Source organism: Rhinatrema bivittatum, chromosome 2, assembly GCF_901001135.1.
Source record: "Rhinatrema bivittatum chromosome 2, aRhiBiv1.1, whole genome shotgun sequence".
Taxonomy (NCBI): domain Eukaryota; kingdom Metazoa; phylum Chordata; class Amphibia; order Gymnophiona; family Rhinatrematidae; genus Rhinatrema; species Rhinatrema bivittatum.
In genome coordinates, this window is record NC_042616.1 from 657744390 (window position 1) to 657765057 (window position 20668).

Below are 20668 nucleotides of genomic sequence, written 5' to 3' on the forward strand. Positions count from 1 at the left end.
GGGGAAACATGAAGGGAAATTATTGTACAAGAAAAATATAAGCTAGGTGAAATGATTATAAGCGTGGGAGCATGATTATATATAGGCAGTAAAATTATATACAAATATTATATACAAGTACATTTTTTACAAAGAGGATAATTTGGGTAAGGGGGTAGGGGAGAGGTCACCTGGTTGTCCGTGTGAATCATTACTATCTTCCCTCGTAACAATTCTTCGAAGGCTCGAAGGGCGTTTTTTTACTGCTTTGAGCTCTAGTAGGTTTATGTGTTGTGTCCTTTCGTATGCAATCCATAGACCTTGAGTCGTTAAGTGATCTAGATGAGCTCCCCAACCCTTGGGGGACGCATCTGTGGTGAGTATTATCTGATGTCAAAGGGGTCTTAGGGGTGAGCCCATCTGTAGTGTTGATGGAGAAAGCCACCACTGGATGGTGGTCTTTTTTCATACTGTCTGTCAAGGTAACTGGAGTAGACAGTAGATGAAGGAATTGAACCCATTGTGACTTTAGGCCCCATTGTAGCCGACGCATATGTAGACGTGTGTGAGGGACCACATATATGGCTGCTGCCATGTGCCCCAGAACAGTTAGTATCTGGTGAGCTGTTACTGATGTGCTGTGTAGTAGATCTGTAGCCAGAGTGGAGAGGGCTAGAGCTCTCAGATGAGGGAGAAAAGCCTTGTCCTGAATCGTGTCAATGAAAGCACCTATGAATTGTAATGTCTGAGTGGGTTCTAGGTTTGACTTTTCGTAATTGATGAGCAGACCTAGGTTGTCGAGGCAGGAAATCGTGAGGAGAAGATTGGATCTCAGTAGGTCCCGATTGGGTGCTACTATAAGCCAATCGTCCAGGTAAGGGAATATTTGAGCCCCCTGATGACGAAGGTGCACCACCGCCACTGCAAGACACTTGGTAAAAACTCTGGGGGCAGAAGAAAGGCCAAATGGAAGGACTTTGTATTGAAAGTGCTGGTGGTCCATTGGAAGCATAGGTACCACCAGGAACTGGGATGCATTGCGATATGTGCATACGCATCCTTCAGATCTAGCAAGCACATCCAATCCCCTGACTTAAGATAGGGAAGGATGGATTTGAATGAAGTAATTTTGAATTTCTCCCTGTAGAGGGTTTGTTGAGGGAACGCAGATCCAAGATTGGACACAGACCTCCCGATTTCTTGGGAATTAGGAAATATTGGGAGTAGAATCCTTGACGGAATCCTTCGGAAGGTAATTTCTGAATGCAATTGTTGTACAGAAGCATTTGAAATTCTTTCAACAGAGGTTCTTTGTGAGATATTAATTGCTTCTATGGTACCCAATGAGGAAGGGTTGGGAGGGATGAAAAGTGAAGGGTGTAACCCTGGCATATGATTGTAAGGACCCATTGGTCCATGGTTATTTGATTCAAGGCTGGTAGATATTTGGTTAATCTGCCTCCTACAGGAGAGGGTTGTGACAGTGACGGTGGTGAAGGACCGGATTGAGGCTTTGCGGGTGGAGGTTCTGCTTGCTGTCGTGGTGGACATGCAGCCCTTGCACACTGACGTGGCGCTTGAGATTGATAGGGAGGTTGCCGAGGCTGCTGGTAGGTTTGAAGCTTAAAGTACAAAAAGGGCTTAAAAGATTTAAATGGGGCCCTTCTGTAGGCTATCAAGGATGTATAAGGATACCTTGAGGTCGATGGGATATGAGGAGTGGTCAAGGAAAGGACGGCCGCCTTTTGTTCCTTGAGCTTAGGTACCATTTCGGTAAATTTGTCCCCAAATAAATTTTCGGGATGACAGGGTAGATTCAGCAATTTTTCATGGACATCGTCCCGTATGGTGCTGGATCGCAACCATGCCAAGCACCTTGCTGCAACTGCATTTTCTGAAGATTTTGAGAAAATATCAAATCCCTCATAAATGGATCTTAATAAATGTCGAAGACCCTCTTCGATATTATGATATTGAGGAGGAAGGGTGACATCCGGTGAAGCTTGTTGCATGGACAACTTCAATGCCTGAAGATTCTCAAACAGGTATTGGGTTATGTAGAATTGATGGTTCTGGATGCGTGCATTCAACATCGCAGCCTGGAAAGTTTTCTTTGCAAAATCATCCAGCGTCTTTTGGTCCTGGTTGTTATTAAAGCTCTGTTGTTAAAGCTGGGAATTAGCAATCTGTTATTAGAGCTCTGTTAAAGCTGAGAGATAGCAATATGTTATTAACGGAGATGCTGGAGATAGTAATCTGTTATTATTTAGAATAGTTGTGGGTGGATCCTTGGACCAGTGGCAGGTGACCACTCCCACGAGGGAGCTCCTGAGAGGGACTACTGGTCAGGCTTAGTGTAGGAGACATACACACACTAGTTCTTTTATTAGACAATATATTAAACCACCAAAGGTGGCAGTAGTGAGATGGAAGCGCCTGGCTGGGCTGTAGTCCCTCAGGTATTGGAACAGCGATCCCAGTATGGCTGAGCTGTAGAGAAACTAAGAAAGTGAGTAGATATGATATGCAGAGTTCTGGAACAAGTCCTTGGTGATAACACTCACACCATAGTCTCTTAAGGCAGCCCAGGAGTTGGAATGCAGTAGGCCCTCGAGGAGCGAGTACCTGGTCCCAGGGAAAGTTCTGAGAGATAGATGGAAACTCACTAATGTTGTAAGCAGCAATAACTTCTTAGTAAAAGTGGTATTCAGGAGCTGGTCCGGGACGTGGGCCCTCGAGGAGCGAGTACTGGTTCCGGACTGCGACCTGAAAAGAAAAAGAGAGAGCGAGGCCCCGAGGAGCGGGTATCTCTAGTGAACTCCGAGGAGGCAGCGTAGCTAGGTATGCGGAGAGCGAATCCCATCCGCAGCAACCTGGAGGAAGCGAACCCTTGCTAACTCGTCTTGTTAGCGAAAACTAAGACCTTAAATATCTGGAGCTGATGACATCATCTCAGGGGGACACCCTGAGGTTAGCGCCAACGCCGGTACATCAGTCGGGCCACGAGCGCACGCCCTTAGGCATCTGGTCAACATGGCGGCTTGCAGCATCAAGCCGGTCCGGGAACGCCGGAGGAGGACAGCCTGGAGACGCCGCAGCAGCTATCCTTCCGTCAACCCCGGAGGGAGTCACCAATGAGGTAAGGTGGGCGGAGCAGAGACGTCGGACAGCGACGGACACAACACCAGTGTGGTGGTGTATTAGCATGAATTCTTGATTTTCTAGTTTTTTGCATTGCGGACTCAACTACCATAGAATTATGAGGTAGTTGAATTGACTTATGAAAGGAGGAATCTTTCATCCTGTATTTTAAGTCAATTTTCCTTGATTTAGGAGGACTGGTCAGTGGCATGACCCAGGATTTTTCCAGCAGAAATGTTAAGACCAGGTCCTGCAGGAGGGCCACAGGTTCTGTAGGTGTGTCAAAAATCTTCAATATGCCAAGCATTTCTTGGCGAGGATCAGGAAGTCGATGCGTTTTTATGTTCAAGAGTTGTCCGATTTTTTCAATAAACTGCGAATACGTCAGGTCTTCTGGAGGCGAAGATGGTTCTCAGGGAACCTCTGCCAGGTCAGAGGGGTAGCCCGTAGATACAGTATCCATATCTGATAATTTGTGTTTCGGAGATGGTGGTTGAGTGAAAGGGACCTTTGGTGCTGGTCCTGGAATGACTGGCTCCACTGCAGGTTCTGGTGGGCCCGCAGGTAACGAAGGTGGAAGTTGAGATAGTTTTTACAGTCAGTAGAACAAAGTCAGTATGGTTGTGATTTGGTTCATGGCCTGTGTGGCTAAGCCTGAAGTCAAAGTTGAGGTGGAGTGGGACGAAGCCTTTCTTGTAGCGGCCACAGTTTCTGTGGAGGTGGTTTTAGTGGTAGAAGTTGTGGAACATCCAAAGGTTGGTCAGGAGCCAGAGGCACTTCCGATGGAAGGGACGTAGAAGACATTTCTTCCGGTGAAGAAGGAGAAGTGAAAGATGAACGAAGTGGTGAAATATCCCTGTCCAGATCCAGCATTGATGTTAGCGACGCTTCCCTAGGCCTCTTATGGCCAGAGTGGTGCTTTTTGGGTTGATTGTGAGATGTCTGCATTGGTTGTGCACCTCCGCGCATCACCTGCGTCGGTGGTGCATCCGTGAGTTGAGGGTGCGTCGATTCGCCAAATGCATCGGGGATGCACCAGCATGGTATAGGTTCGGCGCAGAATCCTCTTTGCGCCGGTGCGTCAACCGCTTGGCCTTGCTTTGATGAGCCGACGCTTCGAAGCAGTTTCGGCACATCTGTCCTCCGGGAGTGGATGTGTCGGTGAAGCATGTGGCCGTGATGCCGCCAACGCATCACCCGTTCTGAGCTCTGATCCCAGCCAGGAGAGCAACTGCGGGTGTCCTGATGAAGGAGGGTCGACAGAAGAAGCCCTCCTCGATGAGAGGGTGGCTCTCTTTCTCTTTGGGCCTGGGGAGGATCACATCGAGGCCTCAGAAGGGGCATAAGAACCTGAAGCAGTTAGCTGTAGTTCCTGCATTTTTGCAGCCCGCTGACGCTGGGCACGTGGGGACATGCGTCCACAGTCCGCACAATTTAACTAGTCATGGGATGGTCCCAGACATATATAACACAGAATGTGGCCATCCGTGGCAGACATAATTTTGCCGCAGGAGCAAAATTTAAAGCCAGGACGTGGCATTCTTTGTCTGCTGATGGTTTTCTGACCAAACCTTTAAGTTTAAAGTAGATTTTTTTTCCTTTCTTTTCTTCACAAAATTCTCTCACAGGAGAGCAGAGCTCCATGTGCCAACTGCCGCGCGGAAATAAACTGACTGAGGAGCCTGAGGTATATCAGAGAAGACATAAGAAGGAGCACCTAGCTGAAAGACTTTGCTAGACTTAGAGAGCTCCGCCACCTAGAGGCACAGAAGACGTACCCAGACAGCATGGCTAATTCAGCTGCTTATCTACGTGAAAAGAGTATTTTGTTTATATGCGATTGCTGTTTTGTGGGCAAACATGTTCAGTTTGCCAGCCTTTTTATTTATTCATTAACCTTGCTGTTTTTTGCATTTATCTGAATCACCACCAAAATGGGAGGTGAGCGGTTGGAAGGACAGATTAGAAGACAAGATGGTTTTCTAATTGCAATTGTGATGCTGTAACATTAATTCACAAATTACCCAATATAGTGTCTAAAAAGCCTGTAAAAATGCAGAAATATAAAATGTGGCCTAATTAGTGAAGCTCTTTCTGTAGTACAATTTTATGATTGGTAACTGTAGAGATGAGAAGGGTTTGCAACAAATGGATCTTATAGTATAGACTTTGTAACATCAACTGGACTCCTGGTATCCAAGAAAATCAAACTATTTTTAAGTATAACAATGAGAGAATTTTAAGCAACACGCCAATCTGATAAGCTGGCAATTTTCTTGAATCATCCTATTTTAATCTAGTAAAATCTCTAACAAACTCATTTAATGAATTTCAATTTGCATTTCAATTTTGTGTATACAGAATTTCAACTGAATTTCATTGCTAGCCACGCTAGTGCTTTAATGGGTACAGTTTAGGTGGAATAATTATATACATTAAAAGAGCAATATTTTGATACTGTTGACATACTGTTCCCAGATCCTTTAGACTTACAGCCATGTACTATTTCAAAACAATCTCAAAATCATTTCAGGTGCATTAAAAATAGTTCACACACCCTTACCTGTGATGGGGAAAATGGTAGTGTTTTCACTGGAGTGTTTTTTAGTGTAATACTGTGAGAATCACTGAATGAGCCATCGTTCAGTTCATTGATGGGTGACTGACCAACTCGATGTTTCTTTTTCTTCCTTAGGATACTAGGTGGGGTGCTAAACTTGGCTGTGATTGGAGAAGTAGAGGGTATCACCTCATCACTCTCTCCACTGCTGCAACTGTTTTTCCTTCCATCTAATATTAGACTGCTATTGAATTCACACTCCATAGCCTCGTCACTATGTTGAATTTGAATCACATTTATAGGAGTCTGTTTGCCTGGGGAAGCAGTACCAGCAGCATCAGAAATGTCAAAACTGGTGACATCACTCCAAGCCACAGGATCCTGTTAAAAAAAACAAAACACAAAGGTCAGCATGCACATACACTGCATACTACATTTCCCTATGTTTAATTTCAGTTAAAACTCTACCTCCATTTAAAATTTTATTATTGCCTGCACGGCCCTCCTTCTGTCCCCCCCCCCATCTCGCCCCTTCCTTCTTCTTTCCCCCCCCCCTCCTCTCTTGTTCTCCCCCCCCCTGCTCTCCACCCCCCCTCCCTTCCTAGTATTCCTATATCCCTTTTCTCTCAGTCTCCCCATTTTGTACATATGTATATAATTGCAAATCTTGTTTATTATTTAATGCAATTTCTCCCATGTTTTCTTACCCCCTTATTCCCGTGTTAACATGTTTTATTTGTTCTATGTAAAGCGCCATGCATGGCGTCTGTTTGCGTTACACTGTGAACCGATGTGATATCCTGGATGAATGTCGGTATATAAAAATGTTAAATAAAATAATAAATAATAACTAAAAGACAATGTAGAATATGAAATATTAGCATAGCCATGATACATTTCAGGCAATGGGATGAAATTCCAATGATCTGTCTACTGCACAAGACAGGATACTTAGCTGCACAAGGACAAATAGGTATCTACTAGACTACCCACAATAAAAATGTACAAAATATATATTAGCATACAGTTTAATCAAGAACTAGGTTAACTTGTGTATTTGGGTTACTCTGAAAACCTTTTGTCTACTCTTACTATTCACACAATATTCAAACTTTATAGTCAGTGTGATGCTTGCATTTTCAAAAATTACTCTTTTATAATACTGAGAAAGAAAAGGATGAGCTAAAATTTTGAAATGCTAGTATTGCCTCAGGAACAGAATATTAAATCAGAAAAAAGGGATTCAATGAATTTTACTTGTTTTAACTAACAATTAATTATAACAAAACCATGCTAGTATTGCTGCTTTAAGTGATTCAGTCAAGGTCATTATCACAAGTGGTGAATAAAGAAACAAAACCAGGATCTCTACATAATCAGCTACATGCTCAAAGTATGATACCATACTTCTAACTTATCTTAATTCTCTTTACATTCTGTACTCTTGTACTCAAATACAAATCAGAGTTTTTGGTATCTAAAGCACCTGGCAGACATCATTTTGAAACTTACAGATTCAATCAGCTCTAATGTCTCTGCAAATTCCGGGATCGTCTGTAAATATGACAGCACTGCATTTGCCTCCACAGCAAGGAACTTGTTGGGTGAGTTTTGCTGAGCAGATGTATTCTGGGTCTCATCCATACTGTAAAACTCACTGGTTTGCTCCTCCAGGCTATTTAAAGTATTTGACATACTGTCATCTACTAGGAAACTACCAGACCAACTAGAAAAACTTCCAGCCTGCTGGAAGACAAAAGAGATAAAATCATGTTATCCTCAAGATACAGTACAAAGATTCTGTATGGGAAGGAATTACTGAAGATCAAAAATGAGAGAGAACAATTTCATTAAATCTCAGAATTTTAGCCAAAAATCACACTTTGAAATTTTTAGTATACTTCAAATTATTTCAGTTATAGTACGATAATATCCTACAAACAAAAGCGTCACACCAATGTGTGGGCACCAAAAGAATGGAAGAACTGCTGAAGCAAGAGGTGATGGCTCAGAGTACAGTATGAAGGAATAAAAAGAACAAAGCATGTATGTTGAAAACTTGTAAAATATATGCAATCTCATACACATTCCAAAATCAAATATAAAATGTATATTTTCTTACTGTATAGCCATATTGTTATACAGAGAGGGATCCCTAAATGCATGATGTTGAAAGGGAAAGGATGATGCAAGTAGAATTGTAAATATATTTAAACAAATATGCATGCATACATATATCTAGCATAAGAAAATTGGAAAAATAAGCTCACATTTATAGAAAAATCCCCTAAAATGTTCAATATATATAATATGGGAAATCACAATTAAGGCTAGATATCTTACCCTTTGCGCCAAATGGTAACTGATAAATTAGGGAATGCAAGGATAATCTAGCAAGACATTTGCTACTGTAGATAAAAGATATGGGAAGAGATGTGGTCTAATAGCAAGAACACTGGATGATTCAGGAAAAAGCCTTGGATAAAGTTGAAAATTCTCTCTGTAGGACCTTGGGCAAGTTCACTATTAGCCTATACTTCCCAGACCCGAAGAAAAACAAGGCATTTGTTTAATCAGGCTTTCCCAGCCAATTTTTTTTTTTTTTTTTACTTAAAAACAAAGTATAGCACAGTTCGTTAAAGAAACAGCTGAAAACCCTAAGATCCTCCAGGATCTCAAAGACATGGTACAATATTAGATTATTTTTGTTGTCTGGAATACTCAATAATCACTATAGCAGCAAAGGCCCAAGAAGTCTAAAAGCTAACCAAGGCTCAGAAAACATAAAAACACACACTGAAGCAGATTTTCAAAGGGTTTAAGACACCTAACTTTTTAAGCTCATGCCTAAATTGACCCTTTTAAAAATTTCACAGCAGAGATCTCAGAATTTGCTCTAACCGCCACAAGAATATTAGGTTTTGTAGACTATATTTGGATTATGTTTGCTGAGATTAACCAAGGAAGAAGTATCAATGATCAACTTGACATACTTCCAGTTGCTGCAAATTCAAGAATGTCAACATTCATATACCACTTAGCAGACATAGCAAACAAGCTTTGCTAAAGGAAACTTGCTCAGGGAAGAAAAATACACTTTGGAACTGTTAAAGCAGAGCTTTCCAAACTTTTCATGTTGGTGACACACTTTTTAGACAAACATAATTTCGTGACACAGTAATTCAGTCTACCAGCAAACCAGAAGTTAAAGGTTAAACGAACAAAATGTATTTCAACAATTTATGTATGTTTCCTTAAATATATACATAAATAAAATGTTTCACAACACAACCTATCTCATAATAAATATTTGCAGGCTTCCACTTCCTCCATGCTGATCTCGTACATTGTGAGATCGGCATAGAGAAAGTGCTATTCTTGCACATTCCCAAAGATTACATGTGCCAATCACTAAAAAGTAATTTTTTTTTTTACCTTTGCTGTCTGATCTTAGTTTTCTAATCGGTTGGTCACAGGCTTTTTTTTTCCACCTTTCCTTTCTTGTTTTTTTGCCAATTCCTTTTACAGGGTCTTTTTTTCTATTTCTTTTCTCTCCATCTGTCTTCCCTCAAACACACAATCAGGTTCTCATTCTCACACGCTATCTCACACATTCTCACACACACAGGCTCTCACTCACATGCAATCTCACACATCCACAGCTCTCACTCTCAAATGCCTCTCTCTCATACATACATACATACATACATACTGTCTCTCTCGTGCACATGCTGTCTCACTCTCACACACACAGGCTCTCTCACTCCTACATGCTCTCTTGCTCAAGCACAGGCTCTCACTGGCACATGCTGTCCCTCTGCATGGGTTGCCGAAGGATGGGCTCTTCAGAGGCTCTGATCTTCCCTGGCCATGACATGGGATCTGCAGCGGCCCTGCTATCGGGTTTCCTCCTCTTCTCGGGCTGCCGCGACGTGGGATCCGCAACGGCCCATTAATGCTGCTCTTCTTCTGTACGCAGCAGATGCTCCTCCTCCTTCCTGCCCACGCAGCTCCGGCAACGTTTTTCTTCCAGGGCTGCACAGGCAGGAAGGAGGAGGAGTGAACGTGACCCTTTTCTTCGGGCCGTGGTGATGTAAGCTCCACCACTGCCCGCCGATCTTCCTGCTATAGTTCCCTGCTTCCGCCGGCCCTGTGGACCGGGCGACACACCTCCACACTACAGGCGACACACTAATGTGTCCCGACACACACTTTGGAAAGCTCTGATGTAGGCATTTGTATCAATCTTATTTGTTGTGTTTTCTCAATAGGACATGCATTTGTGGTAAATTACTGTCTTTTCATAAGGAGGGGTATTGTGCCTGCCAGTAAAGGGAGTCTGTTTTGCTTTTACTGAGATGTCATCAGAACCAAAATATCTTTTTTTTTGTATGGTGAGTTGTACGGGTGATGCCCTAGTTCTGCTCTGCACCCATTGTTGGGGTGTCAAGGGGGTTCCTGAGGATGCAGAATGTATATTTACATTTAGCCCCATGACAGTCACATGTTCAGTGTGTCACGCATGTGAGAACCATCTGTCAGGTGTGTCCCCGCTGAAAAAAGATTGAGAACCACTGGCCTACATGCTAGTAAAATACCTCTCCTCAGTCACATACACAGAACTGACCTTCACCAAGTACAGAAAGACCACAAATTATAAATATGGAGACAAACTGGAATGGAAAACCAAAACAGCCACTCTGCATGTAGTGCAAACCTGGAGAAATGGAAAGAGAAATATAGCACCTAACATGGTCCCAGGATCTGCAATAATGCACACAAACTAACCTACACAAAGTTACACCTGTATTATGGAACACACTCAAACAGTAACAACCCAACCTATGAAAAGGCAACACTACAAATATTTAACCAGGCCCTACACTATTAGGAAAACAGAACAAGCCAAGCTGCTATAGATTCCCACACAGAAATAATTGTAAAACTATACTAATAAATGTTACAAAACAGCTAATGAACAGAATAACATCCAACAATTAAAAACTCATAAAAATTATTAAAAATTGTCCAAATATCAATAAAATATTTCAAAACAGCAGACATCACATAATACCCAATAATTAAAATGGCAGTCAATCAAGAAAAATAAATGTAAAAAGCCACCTTTACTTAGCCTCTCCAACAGCTCTCCTACTCCTTTCCCTTGGAGGCCAATAGCACACACCAGAAGCAACAGTGGCTGCTGAAACTCTATCCTCATGGTCCTCTTCCTTAGGGCCCACAACCAGTCACTCACACACAGTCTCTGTCTCACACAGACCAGTAACCTCCCTAACCAGACTCTTCCTCGCATACATACAAGTCACCTCCCTCTCACATGCACATACTAGTCACCTCCCTGACCAGTCTCTGTCTCTCTCTCTCTCTCACACACACACCTCCCTGACCAGCCTGCCTCTCTCTTACACACACACACCTCCCTGACCAGTCTGTCTCTCTCTCACACACACGTTACCTAGCTGACCAGTTTCTGTCTCACATACACACACACCAGTCACCTCGCTGACCAGTTTCTGTCTCACATACACACACACCAGTCACCTTGCTGACCAGTTTCTGTCTCACATACACATAAGAACATAAGAAAATGCCATACTGGGTGAGACCATCAAGCCCAGCATCCTGTTTCCAACAGTGGCCAATCCATGCCATAAGAACCTGGCAAGTACCCAAAAACTAAGTCTATTCCATGTTACCATTGCTAATGGCAGTGGCTATTCTCTAAGTGAACTTAATAGCAGGTAATGGACTTCTCCACCAAGAACTTATCCAATCCTTTTTTAAACACAGCTATACTAACTGCACTAACCACATCCTCTGGCAACAAATTCCAGAGTTTAATTGTGCGTTGAGTAAAAAAGAACTTTTTCCGATTAGTTTTAAATGCTAACTTCATGGAGTGCCCCCTAGTCTTTCTATTATCCGAAAGAGTAAATAACCGATTCACATCTACCCGTTCTAGACCTCTCATAATTTTAAACATCTCTATCATATCCCCCCTTAGCCGTCTCTTCTCCAAGCTGAAAAGTCCTAACCTCTTTAGTCTTTCCTCATAGGGGAGCTGTTTCATTCCTCTTATTTTGGTAGCCCTTCTCTGTACCTTCTCCATTACAATTATATCTTTTTTTGAGATGCGGCGACCAGAATTGTACACAGTATTCAAGGTGCGGTCTCACCATGGAGCAATACAGAGGCATTATGATATTTTCTGTTTTATTCACCATTCCCTTTCTAATAATTCCCAACATTCTGTTTGCTTTTTTGACTGCCGCAGCACACTCAACCGACGATTTCAATGTGTTATCCACTATGACGCCTAGATCTCTTTCTTGGGTTGTAGCACCTAATATGGAACCCAACATTGTGTAATTATAGCATGGGTTATTTTTCCCTATATGCATCACCTTGCACTTATCCACATTAAATTTCATCTGCCATTTGGATGCCCAATTTTCCAGTCTCACAAGGTCTTCCTACAATTTATCACAATCTACTTGCGATTTAACTACTCTGAACAATTTTGTCTCATCTGCAAATTTGATTATCTCACTCGTCGTATTTCTTTCCAGATCATTTATAAATATATTGAAAAGTAAGAGTCTCAATACAGATCCCTGAGGCACTCCACTGTCCACTCCCTTCCACTGTCTTTTAGCCAGTTTGCAATCCACGAAAGGACATCACCATCTATCCCATGACTTCTTACTTTTCCTAGAAGCCTCTCATGAGGAACTTTGTCAAACGCCTTCTGAAAATCCAAGTATACTACATCTACCGGTTCACCTCTATTCACATGTTTATTAACTCCTTCAAAAAAGTGAAGCAGATCTGTGAGGCAAGACTTGCCTTGGGTAAAGCCATGCTGACTTTGTTCCATTAAACCATGTCTTTCTATATGTTCTGTGATTTTGATGTTTAGAACACTCTCCACTATTTTTCCTGGCACTGAAGTCAGGCTAACCCGTCTGTAGTTTCCCGGATCGCCCCTGGAGCCCTTTTTAAATATTAGGGTTATATTTGCTATCCTCCAGTCTTCAGGTACAATGGATGATTTTAATAATAGGTTACAAATTTTTACTAATAGGTCTGAAATTTCATTTTTTAGTTCCTTTAGAACTCTGGGGTGTATACCATCCGGTCCAGGTGATTTACTACTCTTCAGTTTGTCAATCAGGTCTACCACATCTTCTAGGTTCACCGTGATTTGATTCAGTCCATCTGAATCATTACCCATGAAAACCTTCTCCATTTCGGGTACCTCCCCAACATCCTCTTCAGTAAACACCGAAGCAAAGAAATCATTTAATCTTTCTGTGATTGCCTTATCTTCTCTAAGTGCCCCTTTAACACCTCGATCATCTAGCGGGTCCAACTGACTCCCTCACAGGCTTTCTGCTTCGGATATATTTTAAAAAGTTTTTACTGTGAATTTTTGCCTCTACAGCCAACTTCTTTTCAAATTCTCTCTTAGCCTGTCTTATCAATGTCTTACATTTAACTTGCCAACGTTTATGCTTTATCCTATTTTCTTCTGTTTGATCCTTCTTCCAATTTTTGAATGAAGATCTTTTGGCTGAAATAGCTTCTTTCACCTCCCCTTTTAACCATGCCAGTAATCATTTTGCCTTCTTTCCACCTTTCTTAATGTGTGGAATACATCTGGACTGTGCTTCTAGAATGGTTTTGGGTTTTTTTTAACAATGACCACGCCTCTTGCACATTTTTTACTTTTGTAGCTGCTCCTTTCAGTTTTTTTTCTAACAATTTTTCTCATTTTGTCAAAGTTTCCCTTTTGAAAGTTTAGCACGAGAGACATGGATTTGCGCAGTTCCTCTTCCAGTCATTAAATCAAATTTGATCATATTATGATCACTATTGCCAAGCGGCCCCACCACCGTTACCTCTCTCACCAAGTCCTGTGCTTCACTGAGAATTAGATCTAAAATTGCTCCCTCTCTCGTCGGTTCCTGAACCAATTGCTCCATAAAGCCGTCTCAGCATCTTGACCAGGTGGACAGTAGTATACCCCTATCACTATAGTCTTCCCCGACACACAAGGGATTTCTACCCATAAAGATTCAATTTTGTATTTAGTCTCATGCAGGATGTTTATCCTGTTGGACTCTATGCCATCCCAGACATAAAGCACCACACCTCCTCCCGGGTGCTCCTCTCTGTCATTGCGATATAGTTTGTACCCCGGTATAGCACTGTCCAATTGGTTATCCTCTTTCCACCATGTCTCTGAGATGCCAATTAAGTCTATGTCATCATTCACTGCTATACCTTCTAATTCTCCCATCTTACTTCTTAGACTTCTGGCATTAGCATACAAACATTTCAAAGTTTGTTTTTTGTTTGTAATTTCATTCTGCTTTTTAATTGATAGGAATAAGTTAGAATTTTTTAGCTAAGGTGAGTTTTTAGTTACAGGCACTTGGACTATTTTTCTAATTATTGGAACCTTACTGTCGGGATGCCCTAATTCTAATGCATCATTAGTATCCTTTGAAGATACCTCTCTCTAAACCATGTGCTGCTGAGCGACTGTCGGCTTTCTCCTTTGTTCTAGTTTAAAAGCTGCTCTATCTCCTTTTTAAAGGTTAGCACCAGCAGTCTGGTTCCACCCTGGTTAAGGTGGAGCCCATCCCTTCGGAAGAGACTCCCCCTTCTCCAAAAGGTTCCCCAGTTCCTAACAAAACTGAATCCCTCACACATCAGTCACCTCCCTGACCAGTCTCTCTCACATACACACACACCAGTCACCTCCCTGACCAGTCTCTCTCACACACACACCTCGCTGACCAGTCTCTGTCTCACACACACACACACATTTTCCTGACCAGTCTGTCACTCTCTCTCACAGAAACACATCACCTTCAACCAGTCTCTCCCTCAATCACACACATGCTCTCTCACTTACATACAAGCTCTCAATCACACACAAATGCTCTTGCTCCCATTCTACTACACACCCACAAAGCTGCCATTCATGCATTCAGTCACTCATTCTACCACACACACACACAAAGCTGCCACTCATGCACCCAGGCACCCATTCTACCACAGGCATACAAAACTGCTACTCACACACATACCACACAAAAAGCTGCGACTCTCTCTCACACACACACACACACACACAAGCTCATGTGGAGCCTCTTCTCATTGTTTGGCCCAATAAGCCTGGCCTCCACTTTTCAGCTGATGCCGGCCTGGCCTCCGGCGGCTGCACACAGGGCCTCTCTGCCCTTCAGCCGCTGCCAGCCTGGCCTCCAGCAGCAGCACTGTCTCTCCGCACTTCAGCCGCCGCTGGCCTGGCCTCCGGCGGCCCTATGCAGTGTCTCCCGCACTTCAGCCACCGTCAGTCTGGCCTCCAGCAGCGGCACTCCCCTACTAACTCCATCGGCCAGTCCGTTCCTGGAGAGAAGGGAAGCACAAGTGGAGCAGTGGGACATCGGGAGCCATGACACATCTGCCGGTGCGTCGCGACACACTGCTTGAAAATCGCTGGTTTAGATAATCAATATACATTAGACAATCTTCAGTTTTTAGTAATAAATCAAGTGCCAAACAAAAGAAGGGGTGATTTCAAAGAAAAGAAGATGATTTTCAATTTAAACACGACTAAACCAGCTGGTTTAAATTCTAATATTTAAAATTGTTCGTTCTGAATTTGCCCAGTTAAGGGATAGGACTTCCTAGGCCCCTAATCTAATAGACTCCCTTTTTCCTTGTTAGCCCCAATCCTTAAAACCCCGCTGACCAGCCTACATTTTTTTTTTTTTTATTACTTACCCGCCATCCATAGCAGTAGTAAGGTTATGCAGCAGGAGATTCAGGTGCACGCCTGTGTACATAAGTATTTACATGCACATCTCTTGGCCTTCCCCAATATGCCCACACCATGCCCACTCCACAACCCTTTTTGCAAACTTTTTCTTTGTGCACACAGCAGAAGATATGTATAACCTCGGGTGGCTTTTAAAATCCGCTCGGCATGTGCCGGCCCAAATTGTCCATGTATCTCCCAGTTTTGAATGCATGCAAGGCTTTTAAAATCTGCCTTTAAGCATATACATGGATATAAAGTTGATTTGTTTATTTGTTTTGGATTATTTTATTTTAAATATTAAGAATTATTTTTTCACAGAGTTTGGATCCCCAAATAAGCATATTTGGCAAAATGTTGGTCACATCAGACCATTATTTGAAATGAATATTTAAGATAAGATTTTGAATCTTTAAAAGTGTGATTCAATACTTTAGAAAATTTATAGGAGGTTTGTTTGTTTTTTGTTTGGGTTTTTTTTTTTTAAGACTGATGATTATTTCAAGCCAGAAAGGTGAAATTTATACTCACCACAGGTATTCTAAATTCTTTTTTCTCCTTCTTGAATAATCTTCCATGTGTTCTAATCCTTTAGTGGAATGTTTGAGTTCTCCTCACAGTCACACACTAAAGAGATGCATCAATGCTTCACATCTCTACTGGAGGGCTCAGTGCCCACTCCTTTTTCCTCCTTTCTCAAACACTCAGAAGCCTGGTCTTGATTCAAACAGGGATACTAAAAGTTGACTCCTGTCCTTTTTTCATACAGAGGAGCAGAAGTAATTAAGGGCCTTTTTGGCTAAGCCTGACTATTAGTGGTTAATGTGGTTCTTTGATACTTGGGTTGAGCCTTCAATGCCAGCTTTGAGAAGTTGGACTTTAGTTCACTGCAAAGAATGTCAGAGTTATCATAGTCGTACCCAAAATATTTGTAGCAAACTTTGTGATGGTCTGTTCTGGACATCTATTTGCACTTGGAACAAATAGGGTCATTCATCAAAATGCGTTATGGTGTTAACACATAACGCATGCAAAAATCATGTTACCACACAGCGCGAATGCAAATTTTTGGAAGGGAAAGGATTGGGGAGGGGTTTGGGCGGGATTAATTAAAATGAGGGGCAATATCGCAACGTGAGATAGCATAATGCATGCTATCGCACATTTTTAACACCGGAAATAACTACAGCTTTTTTCCTGGCGTTAAGCTGTGCAATATACCTAAAACAACCATAAACGCAATTGCGATAAAGATTGCAAATTGCATTTTGGCCATTTCTGGGTTTGGAGAGGGAGAGAGAGTGGAGTGTAGAGAGAGAGAAAGCGCGCCAGTGGGGAGGCCTTCACAGTATTCAACTATTTATATCTCTATAGGAGGGATAGCTCAAGGTGAGGTGTTGGTGGTTTATGGTTTAGGGACCAGTTTTACATGCAAGTGAGACGTACGAACAGCAGAGTACACCTCGGTGAAGATTTTGCATCATTTGGAGTGAGGAAAGTCTCACAAAGGTGATATTTCTACAATGTTCTCTCGCCTAGCTTGATAAACTCTATAACAGGGTACTATCAAGCTAGGGCGAGAGAACATAGAAGTATTGCGGGGTGCGAAATGTTTACCGCACCAAGCGCTATTTCTGACTATGGGAGTTATCCATGCATTATTATAGCATTTTGATGACTCTAGGGAAAAATTTGAAGCAGCTGGCCTGCTTCTCAGACATGGTGGGGAAAATCGATAAGGCAAAATTAAAGAAATGTTATTCCTAAAACAAGATGATCCAAGAGATGAAAAAATTTTAGCCAGATTTCTGCTGATGAGGCCAAAGTGAACAAAAACTGTAGGTTGGTGCAATATACAAAATAACCCCAAAACTTCCAAAGTGACAAAAAACCTAACTAGGGCAGTCTAGGGGGATTTTGACAGAAAACTTTATAAAAAGAATAACATATCTTCTAAACTCTGTGGAACCTCAACAGAGGATGAACATGTCAGACATTCTTGGCAGACAAAAATAAACTCTCTCTTACCACAAGCTGTCTCAGCGCCGCCTGCGAGCCTGAAAACGCCGTTGCTCCACTCCTCAGCCCGAGCTTGAAGCTCGGCCCACCTTGACCTGATCAGCCCTATCAGAGGGCAGCTTCAGTGCAGCCAATCGAGGAGAAGCCGGCGGGGATTTAAATTCTGCTCTTCTCAGGCGCCATTCCTCTTCGCCTCGCCGGATCAGTCGGAAAGCCTGCGCAGTCGGCGCCTTGACCTGCCGGGGTAAGGCTTTTTCTCTCTCTTACCACAAGCTGTCTCAGTGCCGCCTGCGAGCCTGAAAACGCCGTCGCTCCGCTCCTCAGCCCGAGCTTGAAGCTCGGCCCACCGCGACCTGATCAGCCCTATCAGAGGGCGGCTTCAGTGCAGCCAATCGGGGAGAAGCCGGAGGGGATTTAATTCCCCCTCCTCTCAGGCGTCGCGCGTCAAAGGAGCGCGACAAACGGGCCCGCCCCTTCGTGTGGCCCCTGAGGACAGGACCTATCACTAACACGACGAACTTCACCTCCTTAATCCTTGCTTCCCTACGATCAAGTCTCCTCCTGGATTCAACACACACCTACTCCAACCTCAATCCAGCTCTACACGTCAGATTCTGCCATAGACTCACCGTTCAGTGCTTCCGTTTGCTACTTCCTCACCTCAATTCCCCCGAACGCAGCCACTAACCCTAATTGGCTCAATTGGCCCATTTTTCCACTAAACGCCATCTACCTACTAGGGCAGGGGTCGGGAACCCATGGCTCGCGAGCCAGATATGGCTCTTTTGAGGGCTGCATCTGGCTCGCAGACAAGTGTCGCCATACTTCGCGGTTCCCCGCTGACCCAGCTGCTCCCCGGTCCTCCGCCGCCCGGGCTTAAAATGCTGTCAGCCCGGGCGGAACGCGGCAGGACAGCTGGAGTCAGCGGCACCGGCGTGCTCTCTTCTCCTCCCCCCCCCCCCCCCGCGGCCCGGAAGAGGAAGTGGAGAGCATCGGGTGCCTGCGCGGGAAGAAGAGACCACACTAGCGTGGTCTCTTCTTCCGCGCAGGCACCCGATGCTCACCACTTCCTCTTCCGGGCCGCGGGGGGGGGGGGGGGGGGAGGAGAAGAGAGCACGCCGACTGGAGTCATCCGGGTGCCTGCGCGGGAGTCATCGGGTGTCAGCCGGGTGCCAGCGCTGGAGTCATCGGGTGCCTGCGCGGGTCTTCCCGCGCAGGCACCCGATGCTCTCCACTTCCTCTTCCGGGCCGCGGGAAGAAGAGAGCACGCCGGTGCTCTCTTCTTCCCGCGGCCCGGAAGAGGAAGTGGAGAGCATCGGGTGCCTGCGCGGGAAGACCCGCGCAGGCACGCTAGTGTCCGACGGGAAGAAGACTGCAGCGCGGCTCGGAGGAAAATGAAAATCTTCAACCGCGGCCGATGGGACTCCGCCTTCGCCTCCACGAGGGCTGAAAATGAAGGAGGTTAGCGTTGGGAGGTGGCTGCTGCTGCCGCGAGTTCCCGGGGGGGGGGGGGGGGGGGGAGGGGGAGAGAGAGAGTGAATGAGCGAGCAAGCATGTGTGTTTGAGATCCTGTGTGTGTGAGTGAGAGATTGCATGTATGTGAATGATTGAGAGCCTGTATATGTGAAAGAGAGTATGTCTGTGATTGAGATCCTGCCTGTGAGAGAGAGAGCATGAATGTAAGTTTACCATTGGGAACCTGTATGTGTAAGTTTGTAATTGAAAACCTGTTTGTTTGAAAGAGTATGTGTGTATGATTGAGATCCTTTGTGTGTGAGAGAGATCATGTGTATGTATGATTAAGAGCCTGTGTGTATAAGTAAGAGAGAGATCATGTGTGTCTGTGTCTGATTGACAGCTGGTTTAGGTGATGGAGCATGTGAGTATGTGATTGAGAGCCTGTGTTTAAATGAGAGAGAGAGACCATGTGTGTCTGTGTGATTGAGAGCTGATTTAGGTGAGGGAGCATGTGAGTATGTGATTGAGAGCCTGTGTTTAAATGAGAGAGAGAGACCATGTGTGTCTGTGTGTGATTGAGAGCTGATTTAGGTGAGGGAGCATGTGAGTATGTGATTGAGAGCCTGTGTGTAAATGAGAGAAAGAGAGGACATGTTTGTAAGCATGTGAATGAGAGTCTGTGTGTGGGAGAAAAAGACAGCATGTATTTATGTGATTGAAAGCCTGTGTGTGTGTAAGCGTGAAAAGATAGACAGCATGTGTGTAAATGTGTAATTAAGAGCCTATATAAGTGAGAGAGAAAAAACATTTGTATATGTGAGTGACTGAGAGCATGTGTGTATAGGTGTGTCATTGAGAGCCAGTGTGAGAGAGAGCGCTGGTATGTGACTGAGAGAGGAGAAAGTTCCAAGCAAACCACCCCACCTCCTGCTAATTCAGAACAATCTCAGGACACCTGGATATCAAACGTTCCCAGGTATGCAGAGCAAAAAAATTTTTGTATCCTTATTATTTTTCATTACTGGATCTTTGTGTCTGCTATTTTGAAATATTTTGTTGGTATCTGGAAATGTTTTATATGAGTTTTTAATTATTGGATATTCCACTCATCAGCTGTTTCGAAATCTGTTCTTTTTGTTAGTACAGTTTTACTGCTGATGATTTTATATTTCTTGATTTGTTTTATAAGGATGTGTGATGTTTCTTTTTTCCTTTGTTACACTGCATACAGAGACTCTGGCTTGTTGCAGTTTCCAATTCAGTTTTTGTCTGCATGCTTCTTGTTATGCGTTTTGGTCTCTTTATTCTATGTTAGGTGAGGGACAGCACGTGATTCAGGTGAGGTTTTCTGCTGGCGTGTAGTTTCTGTGTAGGACTCTATAGCAGCCTGACTTGGTCCGTTTTCCTAATAGGAGATGTATTGGTGTCTTAAGGCCTGGTGTAATATTTTCAGAGACTTATTGTACTTTAAAAGTGTGATCTTACATAAAATGCACACATTTACTTGTATTTAGTTTTAAACATATTGTATGGCTCTCATGGAATTACATTTTAAAATATGTGGCGTTTATGGCTCTCTCAGCCAAAAAGGTTCCTGACCCCTGTACTAGGGTCTTCCCCAGACCCCACCACTTCACTCCTCACAATCTTACCAACAA

General features: G+C 43.5%; 1 protein-coding gene across 2 annotated transcripts in view; it reads right to left on the reverse strand.

The window, feature by feature from the left end:
* The window catches only part of MYBL1 (MYB proto-oncogene like 1), a 489278-nt gene that overhangs the window by 199046 nt on the left and 269564 nt on the right, over positions 1-20668 (reverse strand). For both annotated transcript variants that reach the window (XM_029591403.1, XM_029591402.1), the window contains 2 exons: positions 7193-7426; positions 5684-6061 (listed from right to left, as the gene is read on the reverse strand). In XM_029591403.1, the coding sequence (XP_029447263.1) occupies positions 5684-6061; positions 7193-7426 (612 nt within the window). The remainder of the gene's footprint in view (positions 1-5683; positions 6062-7192; positions 7427-20668) is intronic.